At 48.0% G+C, this 25,896-nt stretch overlaps 2 protein-coding genes across 4 annotated transcripts in view; one reads left to right on the top strand and one right to left on the bottom strand.

The window, feature by feature from the left end:
- The window catches only part of LOC140426268 (uncharacterized), a 48,595-nt gene extending 31,416 nt beyond the window's left edge, over positions 1–17,179 (top strand). The window contains exon 10 of the mRNA XM_072510815.1: positions 16,971–17,179. Within this exon, the coding sequence (XP_072366916.1) occupies positions 16,971–16,988 (18 nt within the window). The 3' untranslated portion in view covers positions 16,989–17,179. The remainder of the gene's footprint in view (positions 1–16,970) is intronic.
- Positions 17,180–25,566: 8,387 nt separating this feature from the next.
- Positions 25,567–25,896, bottom strand: part of nasp (nuclear autoantigenic sperm protein (histone-binding)) — a 28,564-nt gene continuing 28,234 nt past the window's right edge. For all 3 annotated transcript variants that reach the window (XM_072510814.1, XM_072510812.1, XM_072510813.1), the window contains one exon: positions 25,567–25,754. In XM_072510814.1, coding sequence (XP_072366915.1) covers positions 25,695–25,754 — 60 coding nt within the window. In that variant the 3' untranslated portion in view covers positions 25,567–25,694. The remainder of the gene's footprint in view (positions 25,755–25,896) is intronic.

The raw sequence follows: 25,896 nt of genomic DNA, 5'->3' as shown, positions 1-25,896 counted from the left end.
GTGACCCCTAGTCCAACAAGAGGAAACATGCTCTCCACCCTATAAATACCCCTCAGGATGTTAAAGGTTTTGATCAAGTCGCCTTTTACCCTTCTAAACTTTAGTGGATACCAACCTATCCTTTCCAACTTTTCCTCATAAGACAACACACCCATTCCTGGCACTGGTCAAGTAAACCTTCCCTGAACTAATTCTAATGCATTTACATTTTTCCTTAAATAAGACTAATACTGTATGCAATACTCCATATGTGGTCTCACCAATGCCTTGTACAACTGAAGCATAACCGCCCTGCTTTGTAATCAATTCCCTCACAATAAATAATAACATTCAATTAGCTTCCTTAATCATTTGCTGTATCTGTAAAATAGCCTTTTGCGATTCATGCACTTGGACACCCAGATCCCTTTGCTTGTGTTTGTTAGGTAATTTGGACATTCTGAATTCTCCCTCACTATACCCGAACAGGCACCAGAGTGTGGCGACTAGAGGATTTTCACAGTAACTTCATTGCCGTGTTAATGTAAACCTACTTGTGATACCAACAAAGATCATTAAGCTGGTTTCTCCCTGCACTCTTTTTAAAAGTGTATTTATTGAGATTTTACATTTTGACAAATCATGCAACAAAACCACAAAAATGATATAGCACAGCAAGCAAGGAAAAGGCTCAGTAAACATGAATACAGAAGGGAACAGGAGAATAGCAGTATAACGGGCTCGATACAATCATTAGACATAACTTAATGCACTTGGTAAACACCTGGTAAACACAACCAGAGTTCAAGGGAGAGAGGATGGAGTCATGAAAACATGGTAAAAAGGTGCACATCATTCCACATGGCAACAATTGCCATAAGAGTTCAGAATAAATTTTTCACACGCCGTGTTCAGGCGACCTGGTGGCACAGTGGTTATCACTGTTGCCTCTTAGTGGACTTCCGGTTGCGGCTATGCAGAGCTAAGTCGCACGTTCGGCAGCTGCTGCTTGGAACGGACTTTTGGGCTCTTTTCAGGGCCCCCAACAGCATTTTTTTCAACATCCCCCGGTGTGGGAAGAAGACTGCAACATTCCCCCGACAATGTATGGCTTGGACCAGGAGCGGGGCGATTAAAAAAGTGGTGGTGAACCCAAAGAAAGTGCGAGGGAAGAAGAGCAGGATGCAGGAGCAGCAGGAGGTTATCCAGCGCTGCTTCAGGGAGCTCAAAGCGGACCTGCTGGAGCCGATGAAGGCTTCTATTGATAAGCTGCTGGAGACCCAGACGTCCCAGGGGGTGGCGATCCGCGAGGTCCGACAAAAGATCTCTGATAACGAGGACGAGATCTTACGCGGTAAAGGTGGAGGCGCTCCACAGGAAATGGCAGGAATGGTTCGAGGAGGTGGAGAACCGGTCGAGGCGGAAGAATCTGCAGATCCTGGGCATCCCGGAGGGGCTGGGGGGTCGGACGTGGGGGCCTATGTGGTCACCATGTTAAACTCGCTGATGGGAGCAGGTCCTTCCAGGGGCCCCTGGAGCTGGAAATGGCCCATAGAGTGTTGGCGAGGAGGCCCAAGGCTAACAAGCCTCCGCGGGCGGTGCTGGTGCGGTTTCATCGGTTCGCTGATCGGGAGCGCGTACTCAGGTGGGCCAAGAAGGAGAGGAGCAGCAGGTGGGAAAACGCGGAGGTTCGAATATATCAGGACTGGAGCGCAGAGGTGGCGAAGAAGAGGGCCGGGTACAACCGGGCGAAGGTGGTGCTGCACAGGAACGGGGTGAAGTTTGGCATGCTGCAGCCGGCGCGACTGTGGGTTACCTACAAGGACCGGCACCATTATTTTGAGACCCCGGAGGAGGCGTGGGCCTTTGTTCAGACCGAGAAGCTGGACACAAACTGGGGGGGGGGGTCGGGCTTGGGGATGGTCGGGGATTGTTGTTGCTGGGTTACATTTTGAGGGGCTGTTCTTTGTTCTTGGTTCTTTTTGATTCGGTGTGGGTGGTTAGGGTGGGTTAGGCACTGTTTTGGTTGGGTCTGTCGGGTGGGCTCTTGGAGGGGGGCAAGTAAACGGAGTAGGTGGTGGATGGCCGGTGGGGTGGATGGCCGGTAGGGGGGATAGGGCACCGCGGGGGAGGGCCGAGTCGGGGGGGGGGGGCGCAAGCCGGATGCTGGCGCATCATCTTCGGAAGTGGGACGCAGCTAGGGAGATCGGGGGAGTAAAGGAAAGGGGAGGGTGTGTGGTGCAGAGTGGGGTTGGCATCAATGGGGTCTTCAGGGACTTTTATGAGGAACTGTATTGGTCCAAGCCCCCACTGCAGGAGGGAGGGATGGGCCGCTTTCTGGACGAATTGAGGTTGCCGAAGGTGGAGGAGGGACTGGTGGCAGGATTAGGGGCCCCGATTGGGCTGGAGGAGCTGGCCAAAGGGATAGGGAGCATGCAGGCGGGGAAGGCACCGGGGCCGGCCCTCTCTCCTTGCAGCTTACCACTTACCATTACGTACCTGCCGTCATTGTCTGTCACAATGCTCGATGCCTCAACGACACCCTCTTTCCCACCGCGACGATGTCCCGGGCACTGATCTCCTTGATCCTGAAGCGGGACAAGGATCCCCTGCAGTGTGGGTCTTACAGGCCGATTTCATTGTTAAATGTAGATGCCAAGGTGCTGGCGAAGGTCTTAGCCACAAGAATTGAGGATTGGGTGCCGCAGGTTATCCACGAAGACCAGACTGTGTTTGTGAATGGGGAGACAGTTGAACACGAATGTGCGGAGGCTCCTGAACGTTATGATGCCGGCGAGGGAGGGGGAGGCAGAGATAGTGGTGGCGATGGATGCTGAGAAGGCCTTTGATGGGGTAGAGTGTGGGTACTTGTGAGAGGTGCTGAAGAGGTTTGGGTTTGGAGAGGGATTTGTCAGGTGGGTTAGGCTGTTGTATGAGGTCCCGATGGCGAGTGTGGCCACGAACAAGAGGAGGTCTGAGTACTTTTGGTTGCATCGAGGGACGAGGCAGGGGTGTCCCCTGTCCCCCCTGCTCTTCGCACTGGCGAATGAACCCCTGGCTATGGCACTGAGGGAGTCGAGGAACTGGAGGGGGTTGGGTGCGGGGTGGGGAGGAGCATGGGGTGTCGCTCTATGCGGACGACTTGCTGCTATATGTGGTGGACCCGGTGGGGGGAATGCCAGAGGTAAATGAGGATCCTCGGAGTTCGGGGATTTCTCAGGGTACAAGCTCAACATGGGGAAGAGCGAGTTGTTCGTGGTTCACCCAGGGGACCAGGAGAGGGGGATTGGCGAGCTCCCACTAAAAAGGGCAGAGAGGAGCTTCAGGTATTTGAGGGTCCAGGTGGCCAGGAGGCTGGTGGAGCAAATGGAGGAGGAGTTTAAGAGGTGGGACACGTTGCCGCTGTCCCTGGCGGGTAGGGTGCAGTCAGTCAAGATGACGGTGCTCCCAAGGTTTTTGTTCCTGTTCCAGTGCCTCCCCATTCTTATCCCAAAGGCCTTCTTTAGGCGGGTCAACAGGAGCATAACATGGTCTGTGTGGGCGCGAGGGACTCGCAGAGGGTGAGAAGGGTGTTCCTGGAGTGGAGTCGGGATGGGGGCTGGCGCTGCCCAACCTCTGTGGGTACTACTGGGCTGCCAATGTGGCAATGGTGCGCACAAGTGGGTGATGGAGGGGGAGGGGGCTGCATGGAAGAGGCTGGAGACGGCGTCCTGGGAGGGTACAAGTCTGGAGGCGCTGGCAACGGCGCCGCTGCCGCTCCCTTCAAGGAGGTATACCACGAGCCCGGTGGTGGCGGCTACCCTCAATCTGGGGGGGGGGGGGGGGGGGGGGGCGCCTCGGTGTGGACCCTGATATAGGGGAACCTCCGGTTTGTCCCAGGGAAAATAGATGGAGTGTTTTCGGGGTGGCACAGGGCAGGGATAAGAAGGATGGGGGACCGGTTTGTGGATGGGAAGTTCGCAAGCCTGGGTGAGCTGGAGGAGAAGTACGGGCTCCCCCCCGGGGAACACCTTTAGGTATCTACAGGTAAGGGCGTTTGCCAGGTGGCAAGTGGTGGAATTCCCGCTGCTGCTGCCATGCACGGTACAGGACATGGTGCTCTTGGGGGTGTGGGTTGGAAAGGGGAAGGTCTCGGCAACATACCAGGTGATGGAGGAGGAGGCCTCGGTGGAGGAGCTGAAAGTTAAGTGGGAGGAGGAGTTGGGGAGGGGGTCGAGGAGGGGACGTGGGCTGATGCCCTTGGCAAGGTGAATTCTTCCTCTTCGTCCGCGAGGCTCAGCCTCATACAGTTTAAGGTGCTGCACAGGGCACACATGACCGGGACAAGGATGAGTCGGTTTTCTGGGGGTGAAGACAGGCGTGTTCGGTGCTTGGGGTGCCCAGCAAACCACACCCATATGTTCTGGACATGCCCAGCGCTGGAGGAATTTTGGAAGGGCGTAGCGAGGAAGATAGGATCCAGGGTCAAACCGGGCTGGGGGCGCGCAATATTTAGGGTTGCAGCGGAGCCGGGAGTGCAGGAGGCGTAAGAGGTCGGTATTCTTTCATTTGTGTCCCTGGTAGCCTGGCGAAGGATTCTTCTTCAGTGGACGGATGCGCTGGAATCGTGGAATCCTGGATCAAAATATGGCGGGGTTTATTAAATTGGAGAGGGTGAAATTCGCCTTAAGGGGATCGGTAGAAGGGTTCTTTAGGCGGTGGCAACCGTTCTTGGACTTCCTGGCAGAACGGTAGACAATGGTCAGCAGCAGCAGCAGCAACCTGGGGGGGTGGGGGTTCTATTTTATTTTTGTTCGTCTATACTGGGGGATCTGAGTGGGTGTATATATTTGCTATGTGCTAATTCGGGGTGTTAATTTATTATTTATGTATAGGGGTACGGGGTTGTTTTGTTTTGTACTTAATTCTACTGGGTTCCTTTTATATTTTGTTGTTGATATGTGAAAACTTTAATAAAAATTATTTTTTTAAAAACAAACTGTTGCCTCTCAGTGCCAGAAACCCGGATTTAATTCCGATCTCGGGTGACGTCCTTTGTGGAGTCTGCACATTCTCCCAGCATCTGAGTGGGTTTCCTCTGGGTGCTCTAGTTTCCTCCCACAGTCTATAAATGTGCGGGTTAGGTGGATTGGCTGTTCTAAATTTCCCACACGTGTAAAAGGTTGGTGGGGTTACAGGGCTAGGGTGGGGGAGGCCTAGTTAGGGTGCTATTTCAGAGGGCAGACCTGATGGGCCGAATGGCCTCCTTCTGCATTGTAGGGATTCCATGAATAGATATTTCCCTCAACTCCAGCAGCACCAATGAGACACCGCCAGCTCCTTCCCAGGATACCAGACCCATCTGCACCCATGCAGGAACTAATCACGGATTCTTTATACCCACCTCTCAAATAAAAAGGAAATATAAATAAATAATACCATTAGATCTGGGGTAGTTGTATATTTTCAATGTATATTTCCTTTTTATTTGAGAGGTGGATATAAAGAATCCGTGATTATATACATATATCGCACAACACAACACAACCCCAGACTCGGGCTCAGTACAGAACCAATATAATTCCACCATTTATACAGAGGACCAGCAGCAACATGTTCTGATTATCAGTGCCCTCAAAACCTTCCAAGAAAAACAAAAAGAAGAACTGAAACTGCCTGGAGTGGATCACAGGATAATAAAGGATCAGGCCCCCTCCCCCACCCATGGGTCCATATTCCCCGGCTCACACCCATCACCCATTAATGAAGGAGAACAAGCTGCTCATTTGAACAAAAAAGCACCCCGACTATTAGGAGGCAACAGAATATCAACCACCAAAGTACAGGACTCCACTCAACCCCAGGCCCCTGTGCTCTCAGGATGTACCCAGTTAAGTGCCTTCAAGAAGGAACATCCCAAGCTCCAGGGGCCAATAGGATATCAACCACTGCACCAGACCTGGCATAGCCCAGCACATTCGGACACAAAAATCAGCACCCCCAAAACCTATACCCAGATGGAGAGAAAGAAAAAAATAACCCAAAGGGAAGAACGCCCAGGCTGACCCAGGGGTATTAGCTACTGCCCTGCACACTATCCCAAGAAGGGTATTAAGCCTCAACAGAGACACAAACACTACTTCCACATGGAAAACCCAACCACAGGGACGCTCGGGAAACCACCATTGAAGACCACTTCGAAGAGGCGCCTAACTCCTTCCATTAAACAGTCACTCTCACAAGGGAAGGGCTCCAACAACGTAGAGCAACGGCAAACAGTCTCATCAACAAATCAGTGAAGGATTGACCAAACCCAACTTGGTGTGCACCTCCACTCAATTCCTCCTGTTCTCATAGCTCTAAAGAAAAAAAGACCAGAAAAACACACTCCAACCTCAAGGAAAAGTCAGAAGGAACCCAGGCCTCCCCAGGATACAGCACCTGCCAGGGCAGTGGAAGAGACAAGTACGGATACTTAAATTCAAAGTAACAAAAAACAAAAATAAAGACCCGATATGGTTAGCTCTAGTTGGGGGGCTATCCTCAAACTCAGTGAGGAGTTGACAAACCCCACCACCCAATTCCTTTTAAAAAAAATTTTTTTTTTTAATTCTCCTTTTTCACATTTTCTCCCACATTTACATCCATCAACAATAAACAATAATCAGCAAAATATGTCAGTCCCCATAATAACAACGATCCCATCTACCCACCAACCCCCAAACCTCAACCCGCATTCTTACATAAACAAATGGCCAAAAGGAATCAGGGATTACCCGTAGTCACCTTTAATCTTACACAGCTCCCCCCCCACCCCAGGTCTCCAGCTCCTCCTGTCCACTGCCTCTTGTAAAACTCCTCCTCCCAACCTCGGTTCCTTCCCCCCTACTTTCCACCCCGGCTAGACCACTCGGACCCTGTTCTGCCAGGCTCCGATGGCCGCAGCCCCTCCCCCCACTTCACTCCCGTTCACTGGCCGGCTTAAACCGGCCAGCGTGGAGGCCCCCGCCCGGGTCCCTTTCCCACTTGCCCGGCCCTAGGAAAGCCCAAAGATCCCCTTTTAGCACACAAACCCCGCATATCCACCTACACCCCAAAGAACTCTCATTTTGAGTGAAAGTCCCGTCCCTTCCCTCGTCCAAATATATACCACCTTGGCTCCTTTAATCTCTACACCCGCGCGCAGTGATACAAAAAAGAAGAAAATATAGTCATGAGGTTACATCGGCACATGGCCATTCCTCAATTTGTCAGTTCTGCCACAGTCCTTCTGCTTTCGCAAACTCCTCCGCTGCTTCCGCCGTTCCAAAATAAAAGTCCCTGAGCTTGTAAGTCACCCTCAGCTTCGCTGGATATACAATGCTGCACCGCACCTTGCTAATGTACAGTGCCCTCTTCACCCGGTTGAAGGCAGCCCGCCTCCTCGCCAGCTCCACCGTAAAGTCCTGGTATACACGTATACCAGCTCCAGCCCACTGCACCACCCGCTTCTGCTTAGCTCAGCTCAGGACCTTCTCCTTCACCCTGTACCTATGGAAGCACAGAGTCACTGCCCTTGGCGGCTCACTCGCCTTTGGTATAGGCCTCCACGACCGATGAGCCCGATCCAGTTCATATCGGGAGGGATCCTCCCCCTCCCCCAATAATTTTGCCAGCATCGCGGCAAAATACTCAGTCGGCCTCGGTCCTTCAACTCCTTCGGGCAGCCCCACAATCCTCAAATTCTGTCGCCTGGATCTGTTTCCCAGGTCTTCCATTTTTCCTCGCAGATCCTTGTTAGTATCCATCACCTTCCGCATCTCTTTCCCCATCGAGGCAAGTTGATCACCGTGCTGCAATAACGTCTCCTCCACTTCCTTCAGCGCCTCCCCTTGCTCTCGCACCTCCGCCACTGCGCTCGCCACCTCCGTCCTCACCGGGGAAACCGCCTCCTCCACCAGCACACTCAAAACCTCCCTCATCTCCTTCCTCACCGTCTCCATGCATTTCGCAATCTGCGCCAACTGCTTTTCAAATTCCGCAGCCATCACCTTAGTAATTTCTTCAGCCATAAGCAGTGCGGCCTTCCCTGGTGCTCCAGCCTCCATTTTCCCTGGTGACCCCGCGGTGACCTTTCCACTCCCCGACGGACCTCCAGCTGTTTTTTTTCTGGCCGTTTTCTTGCTCACCCTTGACATTTTTCTTTGTTCCCTTTTTCCTCCCGTGTCTCCACTGTGCCTCCTCCCTTCTTCTGCCGCCTCCGCGGACCCTGGGACCGGGCTGAAAGCCCCGAAAATGCCGTTGCCGACCGGGAGCCCTCCATTGTGCAGCCGCCTCCCGCCCGCCGTCACCGGAAGTCCCCACCACCCAATTCCTGACCAATCAACCACGCAACCCCTGCCGTGACTCCATTTATCTTCATTATAAAAAAGATAAGGGGCGAAATTCTCCGGAAACGGCGCAATGTCCGCCGACTGGCGCCCAAAACGGCGCCAATCAGACAGGCATCGCGCCGCCCCAAAGGTGCGGAGTGCTCCGCATCTTTGGGGGCCGAGCCCCAACATCGAGGGGCTAGGCCGACGCCGGAGGAATTTCCGCCCCGCCAGCTGGCAGAAACGGCCTTTGTTGCCCCGCCAGCTGGCGCGAAATGACATCTCCAGGCGGCGCATGCGCGGGAGCGTCAGCGGCCGCTGACAGTTTCCCACGCATGCGCAGTGGAGGGAGTCTCTTCCACCTCCGCCATGGTGGAGACCGTGGCGGAGGCGGAAGGGAAAGAGTGCCCCCACGGCACAGGCCCGCCCACGGATCGGTGGGCCCCGATTGCGGGCCAGGCCACCGTGGGGGCACCCCCCGGGGTCAGATCGCCCCGCGCCCCCCCCCCCAGGAACCCGGAGCCCGCCCACGCCGCCTTGTCCCGCCGGTAAGGTAGGTGATTTAATTTACGCCGGCGGGACAGGCAATTTATCGGCGGGACTTCGGCCCATCCGGGCCGGAGAATTGAGCGGGGCGGGGGGGGGGGGGCCTGCCAACCGGCGCGGCGCGATTCCCGCCCCCGCCGAATATCCGGTGCCGGAGACTTCGGCAACCGGCAGGGGCGGGATTCACGCCAGCCCCCGGCGATTCTCCGACCCGGCGGGGGGTCGGAGAATGTCGCCCAAGGTGTCCAAAAAGCACTCCCTTCCCATTAACATAAAGATTACAGCACAAAATAAAATAAAGGAGTAAAACTGTGCACAGGCTACATTTCACAATAGGGCTTTTGCTCGAACAGGATAACAGGCGACTCTCGCCCTCTTGCGCATGTCTCGCACAGGAAAAAAGCCAACAATAAATAATCAACAACATAATCACAAGGGAGTAATGTCCAGGATTATTGAAGAATTGTAGGATAATAACACCAACTATGTTGCTCAAAAAGGCCAATATCCAGACAGGAGCACTTCTCAGGATCTCTCGAGGATCTCAATGAACGAATGTTGCTGCCCCGACATCCAAGCAACCCACAGCCTAGGCCACAGCCGGGGCTGATGACTCGACCTGCTTGGCTGCCACCCCCACCCCCCCACTCGGGAAAGTGCACTATCGAATACAAGGATTCTCTCTTGCGTCTCCACCAATCTCCAAAGAATACCTTTCAATGTGAGCGCCAAAGACCAGCATCAGAGCGAACATCCTCTTCCAGAACATTCTCAATGGCGGCCATCATCCTGAAGCACACAGCACTGCCAAGGCTAAGCTCACTAGCAACAACGCCACTGCAAGCTGGTCCCTACCCCAGCCCACTCTGACCCCTACCCCAGCCCACTCTGACCCCTACCCCAGCCCACTCTGACCCCTACCCCAGCCCACTCTGACCCCTACCCCAGCCCACTCTGACCCCTACCCCAGCCCACTCTGACCCCTACCCCAGCCCACTCTGACCGCTACCCCAGCCCACTCTGACCCCTATCCCAGCCCACTCTGACCCCTACCCCAGCCCACTCTGACCCCTACCCCAGCCCACTCTGACCCCCAGTCAAATGAGGATTCTCTACAATTTATCTCAGCTCCTCGTCACAAAGCACCAATCAGGATCTTCCAGGGGCAAGATATAAATCCCCCCCCAAAAAACAATGAAATGTGCACTAGGAAAAATAAAGGATTAAAAAGACAAGCAGAGGCCGAGCTTGCAAAAACAGCCTTCCTATGCTCACATCACTTGACCCCCGCATTTACTTTTTAATTCACCCATGAGCTGTGGAGTGTCATTGGCTAGGGCAGCATTTATTGCCCATCCTTAATTGCCCTCAAGAAGGTGGTGGTGAGTTGCCTTCTTGAACCGCTGCAGTCCATGTGGCGCAGGACCATCCAGTGCTGCTAGGGAGTACCAGAATTTTGACCCCGCAACTATATGGTGATATAGTTTCAAGTCAGAATGGCTTGGAGGGGAACTTCCAGGTGGCAGTGATCTCATGTATTTCTGACTCTTGTCCTATAGAGTAGTGGTCATGGAAGATGCTACAGTGCCTTGATTTCCTGTAATACATCTGTATAATACATCTGTAATACATCCTGTAATACATCTTGCAGATGGTACACACCTCTGCCATTGTGCGTTGATGACGCAGGGAGCAAATGTTTGTGGAAGGGATGCCAATCAGTGGGCTACTTCATCCTGGATGGTGTCAAGCATCTTGAATATTGTTGGAGACACACTCATCCAGGCAGTTGGGGAGCATTCCATGACAGTCCTGCTATGAGTTTTGTAGACATGGTTTTGGCACAATGCATGGATGTTTCAGCTGACAGATGGCCAGTGCATAGAGCAGGCCATGTGATAGAACCTCCAGGACTATACTTAAAAATCACAGTTGGCACCCCTACCACAAACCTCAGAATTTTTGCATCTCTCCAATAGTTCCAAAGGCTTATCCACAGGACCCATCATCTGCTGCCTTCCTTCATCAATTTCCTGACCACTCACTTGTCTTGCCAGCTACATTGTCAAGTTTGCCCGTGGTTCCCTCTTCAGCCACTGTAGCTCAACTTAAATACTTCATTTAATAGACCACTTGAAAAAACACCTTGATCTTTCCAGTTAGCCAACTCCCACCCTAGTTTCAAACTTTCTCCAGGGTCCATTCCTCCAACATGCTCTTCCCTCTCCACTCCATTTGAATACCCAGGGCTCCAACCATGAACATCATTTGTCTGAAAACTGTACAGCATTCAATTTCTTCTAAATACTTCTTCCTTAAAGTGCTCTTTCCAAGACTCATTTCTTGCTGTTTTGTTTGTGTTCATCAGTTTTTGCCCTTCATTGACATCAATTTCTTCCATTTTTAAAAATAAATTTAGAGTACTCAATTATTTTTTTTCCAATTAAGGGGCTATTTAGCATGGCCAATCCACCTAACCTGCATGAGACCATAGACATGGGAGCAGAATTAGGCCACTCAGCCCAGTGTCTGCTCCGCCATTCAATCACGGCTGATATTTTTCTCATCCCCTCTCCCGCCTTCTCCCCATAACCCCTTATTAATCAAGAACCTATCTATCTCTGTCTTGAAGACACTCAGTGATTTGGCCTCCACCGCCTTCTGCGGTAAAGAGTTCCACAGATTCACCACCCTCTGCCTGAAGAAATTCCTCCTCATCTCGGTTTTGTAGGATCGTCCCTTTAATCTGAGATGGTGTCCTCTGGTTCTATTTTTTCCTACAAGTGGAAACATCCTCACCACATCCACTCTATCCAGGCCTCCCCGTATCCTGAAAGTTTCAATAAGATCCCCGCTCATCCTTCTAAACTCCAACGAGTACAGTCCCAGAGTCCTCAACCGTTCCTCATACGACAAACTCTTCATTCCAGGGATCATTCTTGTAAACCTCCTCTGGACCCTTTCCAAGGCCAGCAAATCCAGCCTCAGATACAGGGCCCAAAACTGCTCACAATACTCCAAATGGGGTCTGATCAGAGCCTTATACAGCCTCAGTACATCTCTGGTCTTTTATTCTAGCCCTCGTCATGAATGCTAACATTGTATTTGCCTTCTTAACTGCCGACTGAACCTGCACATTAACCATAAGAGAATCATGAACAAGGACTCCCAAGTCCCTTTGTGCTTCTGATTTCCTAAGCATTTCCCATTTGGAAAATAGTCCATGCCTAAATTCCTCCTTCCAAAGTGCATAACCTCTCACTTTATTGTATTTCATTTGCCACTTCATTGCCCACTCTCATCGCCTCTCCAAATCCTTCTGCAGCTGCCTTGCTTCCTCAATACTACCAGTCCCTCTACAGATCTTTGTATCATCTGCAAACTTAGCAACAGTGCCTTCAGTTTCTCCTTCCAGATCATTAATGTATATTGTTAAAAGTTGTGGTCCCAGCACAGACCCCCGAGTCACCACTAGTCACTGGCTGCCATGCTGAAAAGACCCCTTTGTCCCCATTCTCTGCTTTCTGCCAGTCAGCCAATCCTCTATCCATGCCAGGATCTTGCCCTTAACACCATGGGCTCTACTTATTTAACAATCTTCTTTGCGGCACCCTGTCAAAGGCCTTCTGGAAGTCTAAATAAATGACGTCCACTGGTTCTCCTTTGTCTAACTTTCTTGTTACCTCCTCAAAGAACTCTAACAGATTTGTCAGACATGACCTCCCTTTGACAAAGCCGTGCTGACTCAGTCCTATTTTACCATGCACTTCCAAGTACTTTGCGATCTCATCTTTAATAACTGACTCTAAAATCTTACCAATGACTGAAGTCAGGCTAACTGGCCTATAATTTCCCGTCTTCCGCCTCCCTCCCATCTTAAACAGTGGTGTTACATTCGCCACTTTCCAGTCCCCTGGGACCCTTCCTGCCGCCAATGATTCCTGAAAGATCACCACCAATACCTCCACAATTTCCTCAGCTATCTCTTTTCGGACCCTGGGGGTGTAGTCCACCTGGTCCAGGTGACTTATCCACCTTCAGACATTTCAGTTTCCCCAGAACCTTCTCCTTAGTGATGGTCACTGCACTCAACTCTGCCCCGATTCTCCTGGAGCTCATCCCACTGGTGTCTTCCACTGTGAAGACTGATGCAAAGTAACTATTCAGTTAGTCTGCCATTTCTTTGTTGCCTATTATTACTTCTCCAGCCATGTTTTCCAGTGGTCCAGTCTATTTTTGCCTCTCTTACCTTTCATATATTGAAAGAAACTCTTCCCATCTTCTTGCATATTACTAGCCAGCTTGAACTCATTTCATCTGCTCTCCCCTTATTGCTTTTTTAGTTGTCCACTGCTCACTTCTAAAGGATTCCCAATCCTCTGGCTTCCCACTAATCCTTGCCACTTTGTATGCTTTTTCTTTTATGCTGTCCTCGACTTCCCTCGTCTGCCATGGATGCCTTGTCCTGCCCTTAGCATGTTTCCTCCTCCTTGGGGTGAATTTCTGCTGCGCTCTCTGAATACCCCCCAAAAACTCCTGCCATTGCTGTTCCACTGTCTTCCCTGCTAGGCTCCTTTTCCAATCAACTCTGGCCAGCTCCTCCCTCATATCTTTGTAATTACCTCTATTTAATTTTAATACCGTTACACCTGACTACAGCTTCTCCCTCTCAAACTGCAGGGTAAATTCTATCATATTGTGGTTACTTGCTCCCTAGGGTTCCTTCACCTTAAGATCCCTAATCAGGTCTGCCTCATTACACATCACCAAATCCAGAATTGCCTGTTCCCTAGTGGGCTCTACCACAAGCTGGTCCCCCCAAAATCTCTAACATTCCACAAATTCCTTTTCTTGGGGTCCACTACTAACCATTTTCCCAGTCCACGTGCATATTGAAGTCCCATGATTGTGATATTGCCTTTTTTTACATGTTTTCTTTATCTTTCGATTTATTTTCTGCCCCACATCGACTACTGCTAGGGGGCCTGTACATAACTCCCATCAGGGTCTTTTACCTTTGCGATTCCTCCCTCCTACACCACTGGTTTAGCCACGTGTTTAACTGAACTCTCCTCCTATTTCTAGCTTCACTGGCACGTGGCACAGGGAGTAATCCCGAGATTACAACCAAGGAGGTCCTGCTTCTTAGTTTACTGCCTAACTCCCTGAACTCCTTCTGCAGGACATCACTCTTCCTGCCTATGTCGTTAGTACCTATGTGTATTACGACATCTGGCTGTTCACCCTCCAGGATGTCCTGTGCTCATTCAGAGACATCCTCGACCCTGGCACCAGGGAGGCAACACCATCCTGGAGTCTCTTTCACTTCCACAGAAGCACCCATCTGTGCCCCTTACTATAAGAGTCCCCTATAACTATCGCTCTCCTGAACTTAGCAACAGAGCCAGTTGTGGTGTTACTGTTCTGGCTGCTGCTGTTTTCCTCGGATAGGCTATCCAAAATGGTATACAAACGGTATACCTGTTAGAGAGGGGGACAGCACAGGGGATTCCTGCACTGACTGCCTATCCTTTCTAGCAGTCACCCATCTGTCTGCCTGCACCTTGGGTGTGACCACATCTCTATAACTCCTGTCTATGACTCTTTCTGCCACCTGTATGCTCTTAAGTGCATCCAACTGCTGCTCCAACCGAACAACGCAGTCTGTGAGGAGCTGCCATTTGGTTACACTTCTTGCAGATGTAGTCGACCGGAATGCTGGAAGCGTCACAAATCTGCCACATCCCAGTTAACAGGGTGCACCCCGCTGAGTGACATTTATGCACTGGTTAATTAATTCAAAATAAACACTTAATTGTTTTTAGATTCAGTTACGATTAACTATATGGCCCTCCTGCTAGAATTTTACTGTAAAATTAAATGCTAAATACTAATCTCTGCACTCAGGCTTAGTTACTCTATCTAGTTAATCAATTAGATTTAATTAGTTTTTCAATGTTATTTTTTTTCAAATTTAACAGATTCCCTCCTCGTCAATCAGGCCACAGCTTTACAGTGATATCACTTTCTCCCTCTCAATTTGAAAGTGTTAAAATCACTTACCTACCCAGGATGCTCTCTGGATCTCTCCCTGTAAATTAACAGTTACAAGCCAGAAGAAACAAAATGATAGGGAAAAGGTATCTCCTCCCAATCTGCACCGAATTATCTCACTGCTCCAAATTACCAAGGTTCAACCTCATCTCACTCAGGGTGTCTCTCCTTCACGTGCAGATCTTTGGGTTGTGGGGGTGAAACCCACAGACACTGGGGAGAATGTGCAAACTTCACATGGCCAGAGACCCAGGGTCGGGTTTCGAACCCAGGTCCTTAGCGCTGTAGTCCCAGTGCTAACCACTGCACCACCCCAATTTCGTCTTCATTTTTGCTATTCAAACTATCCCTCTCCATCTTTCCTAATGCCCAGCTCTTTGGGACATCCATAATTAGTCTTACCTATTCAAATACAGCTGGCACACCACCAGCAGTCATACCCTAGCCATGGTCTCATTTCTCTTCAATACATTTGTGCTTCCATATCACCATTGACATGGTGTAGATGTTTAACTTTGGTAGAGTATAAAACAAGAAATATTCCCTCTAATTTCCCTTGTGTAGTCCCTCAACTTCTCAAAAGGGACTAATCTCTCGTGGACTCTTTCTAACAGCAGGTTCCATTTACAATATACGCTTGAACTTTGGCCTTAACATTAAAAATAAAAATGTGCCAAACGTACATCCAGGTTTGCTTCAAGGAGGCAGAACTATACAATGTTGAAGGTACTGCTGTTAAAACTGGGAATGCCTCCGCACACCCGGCTTGTTTATTTGTTTCACTGTTTTCAGCCTCACTTGCCCTCCCATAAATATCAGAGGCATTAGGTCTGTGAATAAATCAGCATCTTAAACTGGAGGCACTATTCAGTTTTGTTCTTTACACGCATTGCTGAGCAGCAGTGAGTTGACAAATATGAACACTGCATGGGATGAGTGGGAAGAAACCATTAAAGCTGGTTTATATATTTTCATGGGATGTGGGCATCACTGGCTAGGACAACATTTGTCCATTCATAATTGCCCTCACGAAGGTGGTGGTGAACTAGCTTCTTGAACTCGGGAGAGGCAGTGACATAGGGGTAGTTACTGGACAAGCAATCCAGAGGCCCAGGATAATGCTCTGGGAACCTGGGTTTGAATCCCACTATGGCAGATGGTGAAATTGGAATTCAAAAGAAAAAGAAAATCTGGAATTAAAAGACTAATGGTGACCATGAATCAACTGTTGTAAAAAATATCTAGTTCACAGATGTATTTTAGGTAGAAAATCTGCCATTCATACATGGTTTGGCCTACATGTAACTCCACACTTACACCAATGTGGTTAACTCTTAATGCCCTCCAAAATGGCCTAGCAAGTCAATCTGTTCAAGGGCAAAAAACGGTGATGCGATCAGTCACACCTACATCCCATAAATGAATTTTAAAACTGCTGCAGTTCACAGTATGCGTACACAGTGCTGTTAGCAAGTTGCAGAATTTTAACCCTAATCCAAAACAATTTTCCTGTACAAGAGGCTGATGATTAATTTATTGCCCCACAAAACCCATGAGACAATGCTGCCCTCAATCACATTATGAAAATAGTTTAGCAGTACTAGCACTGGAAAGTTAGCCATGATTCCAGATTAAATTTGGAACAAATCACCGGTTTATTTTTGTTACTTTATCAGAGTTACATAAGAACTAGGGGCAGGAGTAGGCCATCTGGCCCTTCGAGCCTGCTCTGCCATTCAATGAGATCATGGCTGATAGTGGACTGGACAGGGGCAAACCCCTAATCCAGCTCCTTGCCTACTCCAAAATCCAATTCAAATTGAATCTAATTCATGGTCCCAAGAGAGGCATACCAGATCCGGACATTACACCTGACCTCACACTCATCTTAGCCAAACAATCATCTGTTAATATTACCAAAATACATCTTATTCATGCCAGTTATAGATGCACAAGATACACAGTTCATACCACATGTTAAAAGGTCCTTAATAAAGTTGTATATTGAGCATTGGAAGTTTTATTTTCACTTCATAACACTTGTGTTTTTCAACTTAACAGCTAGTCTCACTTTGCTGATGAGTCATTGCCACCAGTCCACAACGCTATTGCTATTTCATACCAAAGGACAACAGAATCAGTATCAGCTGTGGTTCAAGGATTAAAGCCTTTCCTGCACAAGAAGTCAGCAAAACACAGCACTGCCCAATTTGATGCCATCAAAAAAAGTGGTCTTGGAACATCAAGAGTCTGTAGGAAGAGAGTGCACAGGAGGCAGGGGGAGGGGGGAAAGAAAGCAGAAGAGAAGAGAAAGGGGGTAGCATAGCAAAAGTAATGAAAACCAAAGGTTCTAAAGGGGGGGGGGGGGGTTGGTATTAGGAGGCTGCTGAGACTGCATGTTTAGCACAAGGATTTTACATTTTAATGGTTTGGAAATTTGAGGCAAGTGGGACTTGTGCTAGGGTAACACCTGCTTTTAAACAAGTGGTAAGCAGTAATGGGATCAAGGATGGAGATAGTAAAGATTGGATGGAAATAATTGGGTTAGTAGGATTTATAGATTGAGGCTGAGCTGTGGGTCAAATTGGTGCTAAAGCTTTAGCCTGAGGAAATAGCAATAGAACAGTCACAGGTGTATCCATCATGGTGTCAAATATCAGCAACTAATTCATGTATAAGCAAAATGGAAATACAGACAATTTCACACCGTTTTGCATTTTCTAATATATTGAAATTGCTCCAAAGGGAGAATATTTTAGACATGGCCAACTAGGCATAATGCTAACTTTTTACATCAACTCTGATCAGAAGAGCTAGACAAAGCAGCTGCCTACCAGCAAGGCATGCCTGCAAAGTGAAATGAAAGGTTTAGCTGCATTAACTGGCAAAGTGCTTGAAGGGGTTAGGTTATTCCACTATCCCATCTACCAAGAGTCCAACTTTACATAGGATGCAAGCAACACTCAATGCCAGATGGATATCATGGTATAGCCAAGTGCCTTGCATCATTGCCCACAGAACAAATAGTAGACAGGGGGCTGGGGTAAAAGAGAGCAATAAAAGGAAAGTGGGAACAGAAACAGGACAACCAGAACTTACTGACCATTGATTTACTGGAACCATTTAGCAGAACTGAAAATACACAGGCATTGAAGAGTTAATTTTAAAAGCAGAAAGAACACCTCGGGTGACCATATCGTGTACAAGATCCAACTATCAGATTGAATTTAACCTGGTGATGCACTATGAGTAACAGGATGAGGGAGTACTCATGAATGGCAGGACACTAGGAAACTCAGGAACAGAGGAATCTTGTTCACAGATTCCTGAAGGCAACGGGATAGGTTAATAGGGTAGTTAAGGAAACTAGAGGACACTTATGTCAGATTAAGAGCAGAGATTATGTTGGAGCTGTACAGGACCTGGTTAGGTCACAGCTGGAGTACTCCGTTCTGCTCACTGGACTATAGCAATGATGTGATTGCACTAGAGGGTGCAGAGACGTTCAACTGAATGGAACATTTTAGCTATGAAGAGAGGCTGGATAAGCGCAGGTTGTTTTCTTTGGAGCCGTGACAGAGGATTTTAGGAATATTGGATTCCAAATTATTGGGCAAGGGTGAAAAGCCAGAGACTGTTTTGAGTGCAGTGGTCATGTTTTTTTTAAAAAAAAAAATATCCAGAAGGTGAAATTGACCAAGAATGTTTCAGTCTGGGCTAATGCACAGTGGTTTGACTGGAGAAGATCCCAGAGGTATTTGTCAGCTTGGGGAGATGTCATTACTGGATGGAGCAAAGCGACTGAGATTTTTTAGAAAACTTTTGGGGGAAGAGTTTGATTTTATTTAGACCACAGTAAAGGCAGTTTTCTTCCCCGTAGGATAATTTAGAAAAGATTCATAATATTTAAAGCAGAGCAGTCAAGAGGTGGAAACACAGCTGAAGTGTAGCCACCTGGGTTGGCCACTTCCCTACTTAAAATGGAGAACCGCAAAGACTGAAGGGAAATTCAGCCAACACAGGCAAAATTGAACAAGTGCAGAAATCATGTGTATTGAAATTTGCAAAAGCCAGACAGCACTAAAACCAGCAGCATCTGCATAGTAATGAGCGATTCCCAGGCACAATTGAAACACTTAAGGTGAATAAAGCCAAGACAAAGGAAGGCCAACAGACATTTAGGGACTGCCCAGCGATCAGGGAACAACTCCAGTATTGGAGAAATCGATCCAAGTGATCGGAACGCAGTCCAATCATTTGGAACCAGGTACGGGATCCGCCCCAAAGGGCAGGAAGCCCCTGGAGACTATAAAGTAGAGTCCTCAAGTTCAAATCGTCCTTATTTGGCAGGGTCACTCAGCAACTTGAATCAATCCGTGAGTGACCTGTCTAAGCTGCCGAATCAACCAAGTAAGTCTCCAGTCAACACTCGCTATGAGATAGGCGCTCCTAGCTACAAGTCCATACCAGCTTTGAATCCTGCAGACTCAGGACCTGAACGAAAGGCCATTTGTTCCCCTGACCTGGTGGGCCAATTCCAAAGCTAAGTATAGGCCTTTTAGTGATAGAAATAGTCTAGAAAGTAGAGTTATATGCATAAGTAGTGACTTACTGTATATAATAAATGTGTTTTGAATCTTACTAATTGGTGTGTTGAGTTATTGTTCATTACTCAAACTTGAACCTCGTGGCGGTATCACAAAGATACCTGGCGACTCAAGAGCAAAGGTTAAACAAACAGAGCAAATTACGAATTAAAAGCCAACCAAAAGTTAACATATTACTGCCGACATCCTGACGGGACCAGACTTAGAAGTGGCTTAACCACTCCGGGGAGAACCCAAAATTTGAATTAGAATCCAATTGGGAACAGAAAAACCACAAGTGTTCAAGTAGTTCTGATCAATCCTCATAATTCGGAAGTGTGTTAATGCATGCTTAACTAACAGGGCTAGAAGGTAAAACTGATAGATTTTTGTTGCGAAAAAACTGTCGGGAGTTTGTATTCTGGAAAATAGCGAAAGCCGTACCCGTAATTACAGCACCGCCTTAGCACCCCTCATTCCAAATGTTGTGTATTTAGAGAGGAAGGATGGCAATGCAACGCCTCATGAACCCTGAAGATTGTGGTCGCAGCGACCAACAGCAGAGAAGGACAGTGTCCCGTTTGGGAAGAGGAAATCAAGAAGTACCTCAAAGGGAAAGGATGGTCCCTTTGGAGTGAATTCTGTGAGAATAAGGAAACAGGACCTGGGAGTATAGGACATACTTGGTGGGAGAACCTGTCAGAGATTCATAAGGAAAGCTTGGGAAAAGATCGCAAGCTGATGGCAATCGTGTCCTGTCTGGCACAATTGCGAGGCACAGAGGAGGTAGTTCGGACGCTCCGAAAAGAGATAGAAGGCATACATCGAATGAGCAAGGTCGATGTAAGTGAGGTTGCGAAAGAGAACCTAGAATTAAGAAGGAAGTTAGCAGCCAAGGACGGAGAGGTGGATGATGCCAAGTGGGCACACCAGTCTTGTCTGGCACACCCAAGCAGCTTCCAGACAGTACGAAAAGGCCCATCAGGACACGCAACGTGCAGTCCTGGTAAGAGAGGAAACAGAGAAACAAGTAGAGGCATTGCAAAGGCAGTGTAGCGACCTGAAAGCAGCATTACGAGCACTCCCATGTTACCATACTACCACGGAGCACAGACAGAGCTCACTAGATCATGCGAAGTGCAGGAAGCAGATTGCAGAACTGCAGAATTTGCGATTCCACTGCACCTTTGGAACCCAGTTAGATACAGAAGACGGCCCGGATTGGGAAGAATTAAATGAGACCACGCATAGATTATGTTCAGGGATCATGTGCGCAAGGAAAGCCCCAGAAGAGAACAGCGCCCCAATCCCCCACATCGCAGATAGATCAGGTTCCCATGAATCCAGTAACTACCCACCACAGTCACATCGGAAGGAGACGCAGAATTTCTTTACACCATCCCCTTAACCGTGACCCAATTACGGGACACGTGCAACAAGATCACACCGTTCCTCCCCACCTCAGACCCCCACCACTTCTTTGCTAGAGTAAAGCAGCAGGCGACCATGTACAGCCTGGATGAGAGTGAGCACGTGAAGCTCACAGTTGAGTGTAGACCCTTCGGTCGCAGCAGCCCTTCCCGACCCACAGAATGTAGGAGGAGGCACCCTTGCAGAAATGCACCCAGCGATCGGCTACAACAGAGGTGACCCCGTAAAAGGCCTGAATAAGTATGTTGCTCACTTTTGGTTGGCTCTTAAATCGTAATTTGCTCAGTTTGTTTAACCTTTGCTCTAGAGTTGCCAGGTATCTTTATGATACCGCCACTAGGTTAATGTTCAAGTAATGATCAATAACTCAACACACCAATTAGTAAGATTCAAATCAAAACATATTATATACAGTAAATCACTACTTATGCATGTAACTCTACTTTCTAGACTATTCCTATCACTAAAAGGCCTATACTGAACTTCGGAATTGGCCCACCAGGTCAGGGGAACAAATGGCCTTTCATTCAGGTCCTGAGTCTGCAGGATTCAAAAGCTGGTACGGACTTGTAGCTAGGAGCGCCTATCTCGTAGCGAGCGTTGACTGGAGACTTACTTGGTTGATGCGGCAGCTTAGACAGGTCACTCTCACAGATTGATTCAAGTTGCTGAGTGACCCTGCCAAAGGACGATTTGAACTTGGGGACTTCACTTTATAGTCCGCAGGGGCTTCCCGCCCTTTGGGGCGGACCCCGTACTTGGTTCCAAATGATTGAACTGCGTTCCGATCACTTGGATCGATTTCTCCAATACTGGAGCTGTTCCCGGATCGCTGGGCGGTCCCCAAATGTCAGTTGGCCTTCCTTTGTCTTGGCTCCGAGGAGTCTGACTTGGCTTTATTCACCTTAAGTGTTTCAATTGTGCCTGGGAATCGCTCATTACTATGCAGATGGCTGCTGGTTTCAGTGCTGTCTGGTTTTGGCTTGTTTCAATACACCGGATTCCTGCACTTGTTCAATTTTGCCTGTGTTGGCTGAATTTCCCTCCAGTCTTCGTGGTTCTCCATTTTAAGTCAGGAAGTGGCCAACCCAGGTGGCTACAGAAGCAACTATTTGAGGATATGCCAGGAGCATCCGGAATAAGGTGGGTGAACTTGCAGCATGGGTTGGTACCTGGGACTTCAATGTTGTGGCCATTTCGGAGACATGGATAGAGCAGGGACAGAATGTTGTTGCAGGTGCCGGGATTTAGATATTTCAGCAAGCTCAGGGAAGGTGGGGCATGGTTAGTCAAGGACAGTATTACGGTGGCAGAAAGGACGTTTGATGAGGACTCGTCTATTGAGGTAGTATGGGCTGAGGTTAGAAACAGGAAAGGAGATGTCACCCTGTTAGGGGTTTTCTATAGATCTCCGAAAAGTTCCAGAGATGTAGAAGAGAGGATTGCAAAGATGATTCTGGATAGGAGCGAAAGCAACAGGGTAGTTGTTATGGGGGACTTTAACTTTCCAAATATTGACTGGAAACGCTATAGTTAGAGTACTTTAGATGGGTCCGTTTTTGTCCAATGTGTGCAGGAGGGTTTCCTGACAGTATGTAGATAGGCCAACAAGAGGCAGGGCCATATTGGATTTGGTACTGGGTAATGAATCAGGACAGGTGTTAGATTTGGAGGTAGGTGAGCAATTTGGTGATAGTGTCGACAATTCGATTAAGTTTACTTTAGTGATGGAAATGGATAGGTATATACTGCAGGGAAAGAGTTATATCTGGGTGGAAAGGCAATTATGATGCAATGAGGCAAGACTTAGGATACATCGGATGGAGAGGAAAACGGTAGGGGATGGGCACAATGGAAATGTGGAGCTTGTTCAAGGAACAGCTACTGCGTGTCCTTGATAAGTATGTACCCGTCAGGCAGGGAGGAAGTGGTCGAGTGAGGGAACCGTGGTTTACTAAAGCAGTCGAAACACTTGTCAAGAGGAAGAAGGAGACTTATGTAAAGATGACATGAAGGTTCAGTTAGGGCGCTCGAGAGTTACAAGTTAGCTAGGAAGGACCTAAAGAGAGAGAAGAGCCAGGAGGGGACACGAGAAGTCTTTGGCAGGTAGGATCAAGGATAACCCTAAAGCTTTCTATAGATATGTCAGGAATAAAAGAGTGACTACTGTAAGAGTAGGGCCAGTCAAGGACAGTAGTGGGAAGTTGTGCTTGGAGTCAGAGGGATAGGAGAGGTGCTAAATGAATATTTTTAGTCAGTATTCACACAGGAAAAAGACAATGTTGTCGAGGAGACTACTGAGATTCAGGCTACTAGACTAGAAGGGCTTGAGGTTCATAAGGAGGAGGTGTTAGCAATTCTGGAAAGTGTGAAAATAGATGTCACCTGGGCCAGATGGGATTTATCCTAGGATTCTCTGGGTAGCTAGGGAGATTGCTGAGCCTTTGGCTTTGATCTTTAAGTCATCTTTGTCAACAGGAATAGTGCCAGAAGACTGGAGGATAGCAAATGTTGTCCTCTCGTTCAAGGAGAGTAGAGATAACCCCAGTAACTATAGACCAGTGAGCCTTACTTCTGTTGTGTGCAAAGTCTTGGAAAGGTTTATAAGAGATAGGATGTATAATCATCTGGAAAGGAATAATTTGATTAGAGATCGTCAACACGGTTTTGTGAAGGGTAGGTGGTGCCTCACAAACCTTTGAGTTCTTTGAGAAGGTGACCAAACAGGTGGGAGAAGGTGACCAAACAGGTGGATGAGGGTAAAGCAGTTGACGTGGTGTATATGGATTTCAGTAAAGCGTTTGATAAGATTCCCCATGGTAGGCTACTGCAGAAAATACAGAAGCATGGGATTCAGGGTGATTTAGCAGTTTGGATCAGAAATTGGCTAGCTGGAACACAAAGGGTGGTGGTTGATGAGAAATGTTCAGACTGGAGTCCAGTTACTAGTGGTGTGCCACAAGGATCTGTTTTGGGGCCACAGTTTGTCATTTTTATAAATGACCTGGAGGAGGGCATAGAAGGATGGGCGAGCAAATTTGCAGATGACACAAGTCGGTGGAGTTGTGGACAGTGCGGAAGGATGTTACAAGTTAGAGGGACATAGATAAGCTGCAGCGCTGGGCTGAGAGGTTGCAAATGGAGTTTAATGCAGAAAAGTGTGAGGTGATTCATTTTGGAAGGAATAACAGGAAGACAGAGTACTGGGCTAATGGTAAGATTCTTGGGAGTGTGGATGAGCAGAGAGATCTGTGTCCATGTACATAGATCCCTGAAAGTTGCCATCCAGGTTGAGAGGGTTGTTAAGAAGGCGTACGGCGTGTTAGCTTTTATTGGTAGAGGGATTGAGTTTCGGAGCCATGATGTCATGTTGCAGCTGTACAAAATTCTGGTGCAGCCGCATTTGGAGTATTGCGTGCAATTCTGGTCACCGCATTATAGGAAGGATGTGGAAGCATTGGAAAGGGTGCAGAGGAGATTTACCAGAATGTTGCCTGGTATGGAGGGAAGATCTTATGAGGAAAGGCTGAGGGACTTGAAGCTGTTTTCGTTAGAGAGAAGGTTAAGAGGTGACTTAATTGAGGCATACAAGATGATCAGAGGATTGGATATGGTGGACAGTGAGAGCCTTTCTCCTCGGATGGTGATGTCTAGCACGAGGGGACATAGCTTTAAATTGAGGGGAGATAGATATGACAGATGTCAGAGGTAGGTTCTTTACTCCGAGAGTAGTAAGGGCGTGGAATGCCCTGCCTGCAACAGTAGTGGACTCGCCAACACCAAGGACATTCAAATGATCATTGGATAGACATATGGACAATAAGGGAATAGTGTAGATGGGCTTTAGCGTGGTTTCACAGGTCGGCGCATCACAGGTCGGCGCAACATCGAGGGCCGAAGGGCCTGTACTGCACTGTAATGTTCTATGCTGCCAAAGTCTGCAGGCGTTCAAACCAGAGCCAATAATCTGATCTGTAAAGCAAGTGTTACTTTATGCTATGCTGGTTTTAAAAGCTACATGTTTCTTTTCCTGTTTAATGGGGAAATTTTAAGCTGTTCTTGTGTGAAATTAAAGTTTAATATTGTATTCATAATAAAGTGGTTTTAAAATACCAAAGCATTATTTTTTCAGGCAATTATCCCTGGAGCAAATCATTCCTTCTGCAATCTTACAAAAATATAACTTTAAAATATTGGGGTTTTGGTCCAGTATTTTAGTGACTGTTGGGGTTTGGTCTGGAATCGTAATAGGAGCGAAGAGACCTGATTGAGGTGTACAAGATTTGAGAGTCACGGACAGAGTGGATAGAAAGGGTCATTAAAAGGGGGGCATATTTGAATGTGAGGGGCATGGTTTAGAGGGGATTGAGGAAATATTTCACCTGGAGGGTGGTGGAATGTGGAACGCACTACCTATGAGGGTAGTTGAGACAGGAAACTTCAATCTTGAAAAGTAATTGGATGAGCACTTGAAATGTCAGAACATTCCAAGGCTATGGGCCAAGTACTAGGAAGTGAGTTGTTTTTATTTGTCAGTGCAGGCTTGATGGTCTGAAGGGCTTCTTCTGTACTGGTCTTAACTATTCTCAAGTCCTAATTCAAAAGGGTGTGCAAAGCTGTTAAATACACCAAGACTCATATTTGCAAATTACATCTTTATTGAATTTTCCCCAGTGTTACAAAAACAGTTCAAAAAAGCCAATCAAAAAATACATTATGTACAAAAAGTCCATTGTGGGCAGAATATTGCCAGCCATCTGAACATCTATTAACTAGCACTGAGCTGAGCTTCTGCCTCAGATTTCTTCGGAGAAACATTTTCTTGTGACTAGAAAAAAAGGAAAGCAAACTCTGGTTAAGGTTTTGTATGGGATTCAGAAACCAATGAGGAAGGCTTCTTCAATCAAATAGAAAATTAGGGGAAATAATGATTTGACCCATTTACAACACTGTAACATATTGCTAATTCA

The sequence above is a fragment of the Scyliorhinus torazame genome, chromosome 7 (genome assembly GCF_047496885.1).
Source record: "Scyliorhinus torazame isolate Kashiwa2021f chromosome 7, sScyTor2.1, whole genome shotgun sequence".
Lineage (NCBI taxonomy): Eukaryota > Metazoa > Chordata > Chondrichthyes > Carcharhiniformes > Scyliorhinidae > Scyliorhinus > Scyliorhinus torazame.
Note: the sequence above shows the minus strand (reverse complement) of the source record. Positions and strands in the feature narration are given on the sequence as shown.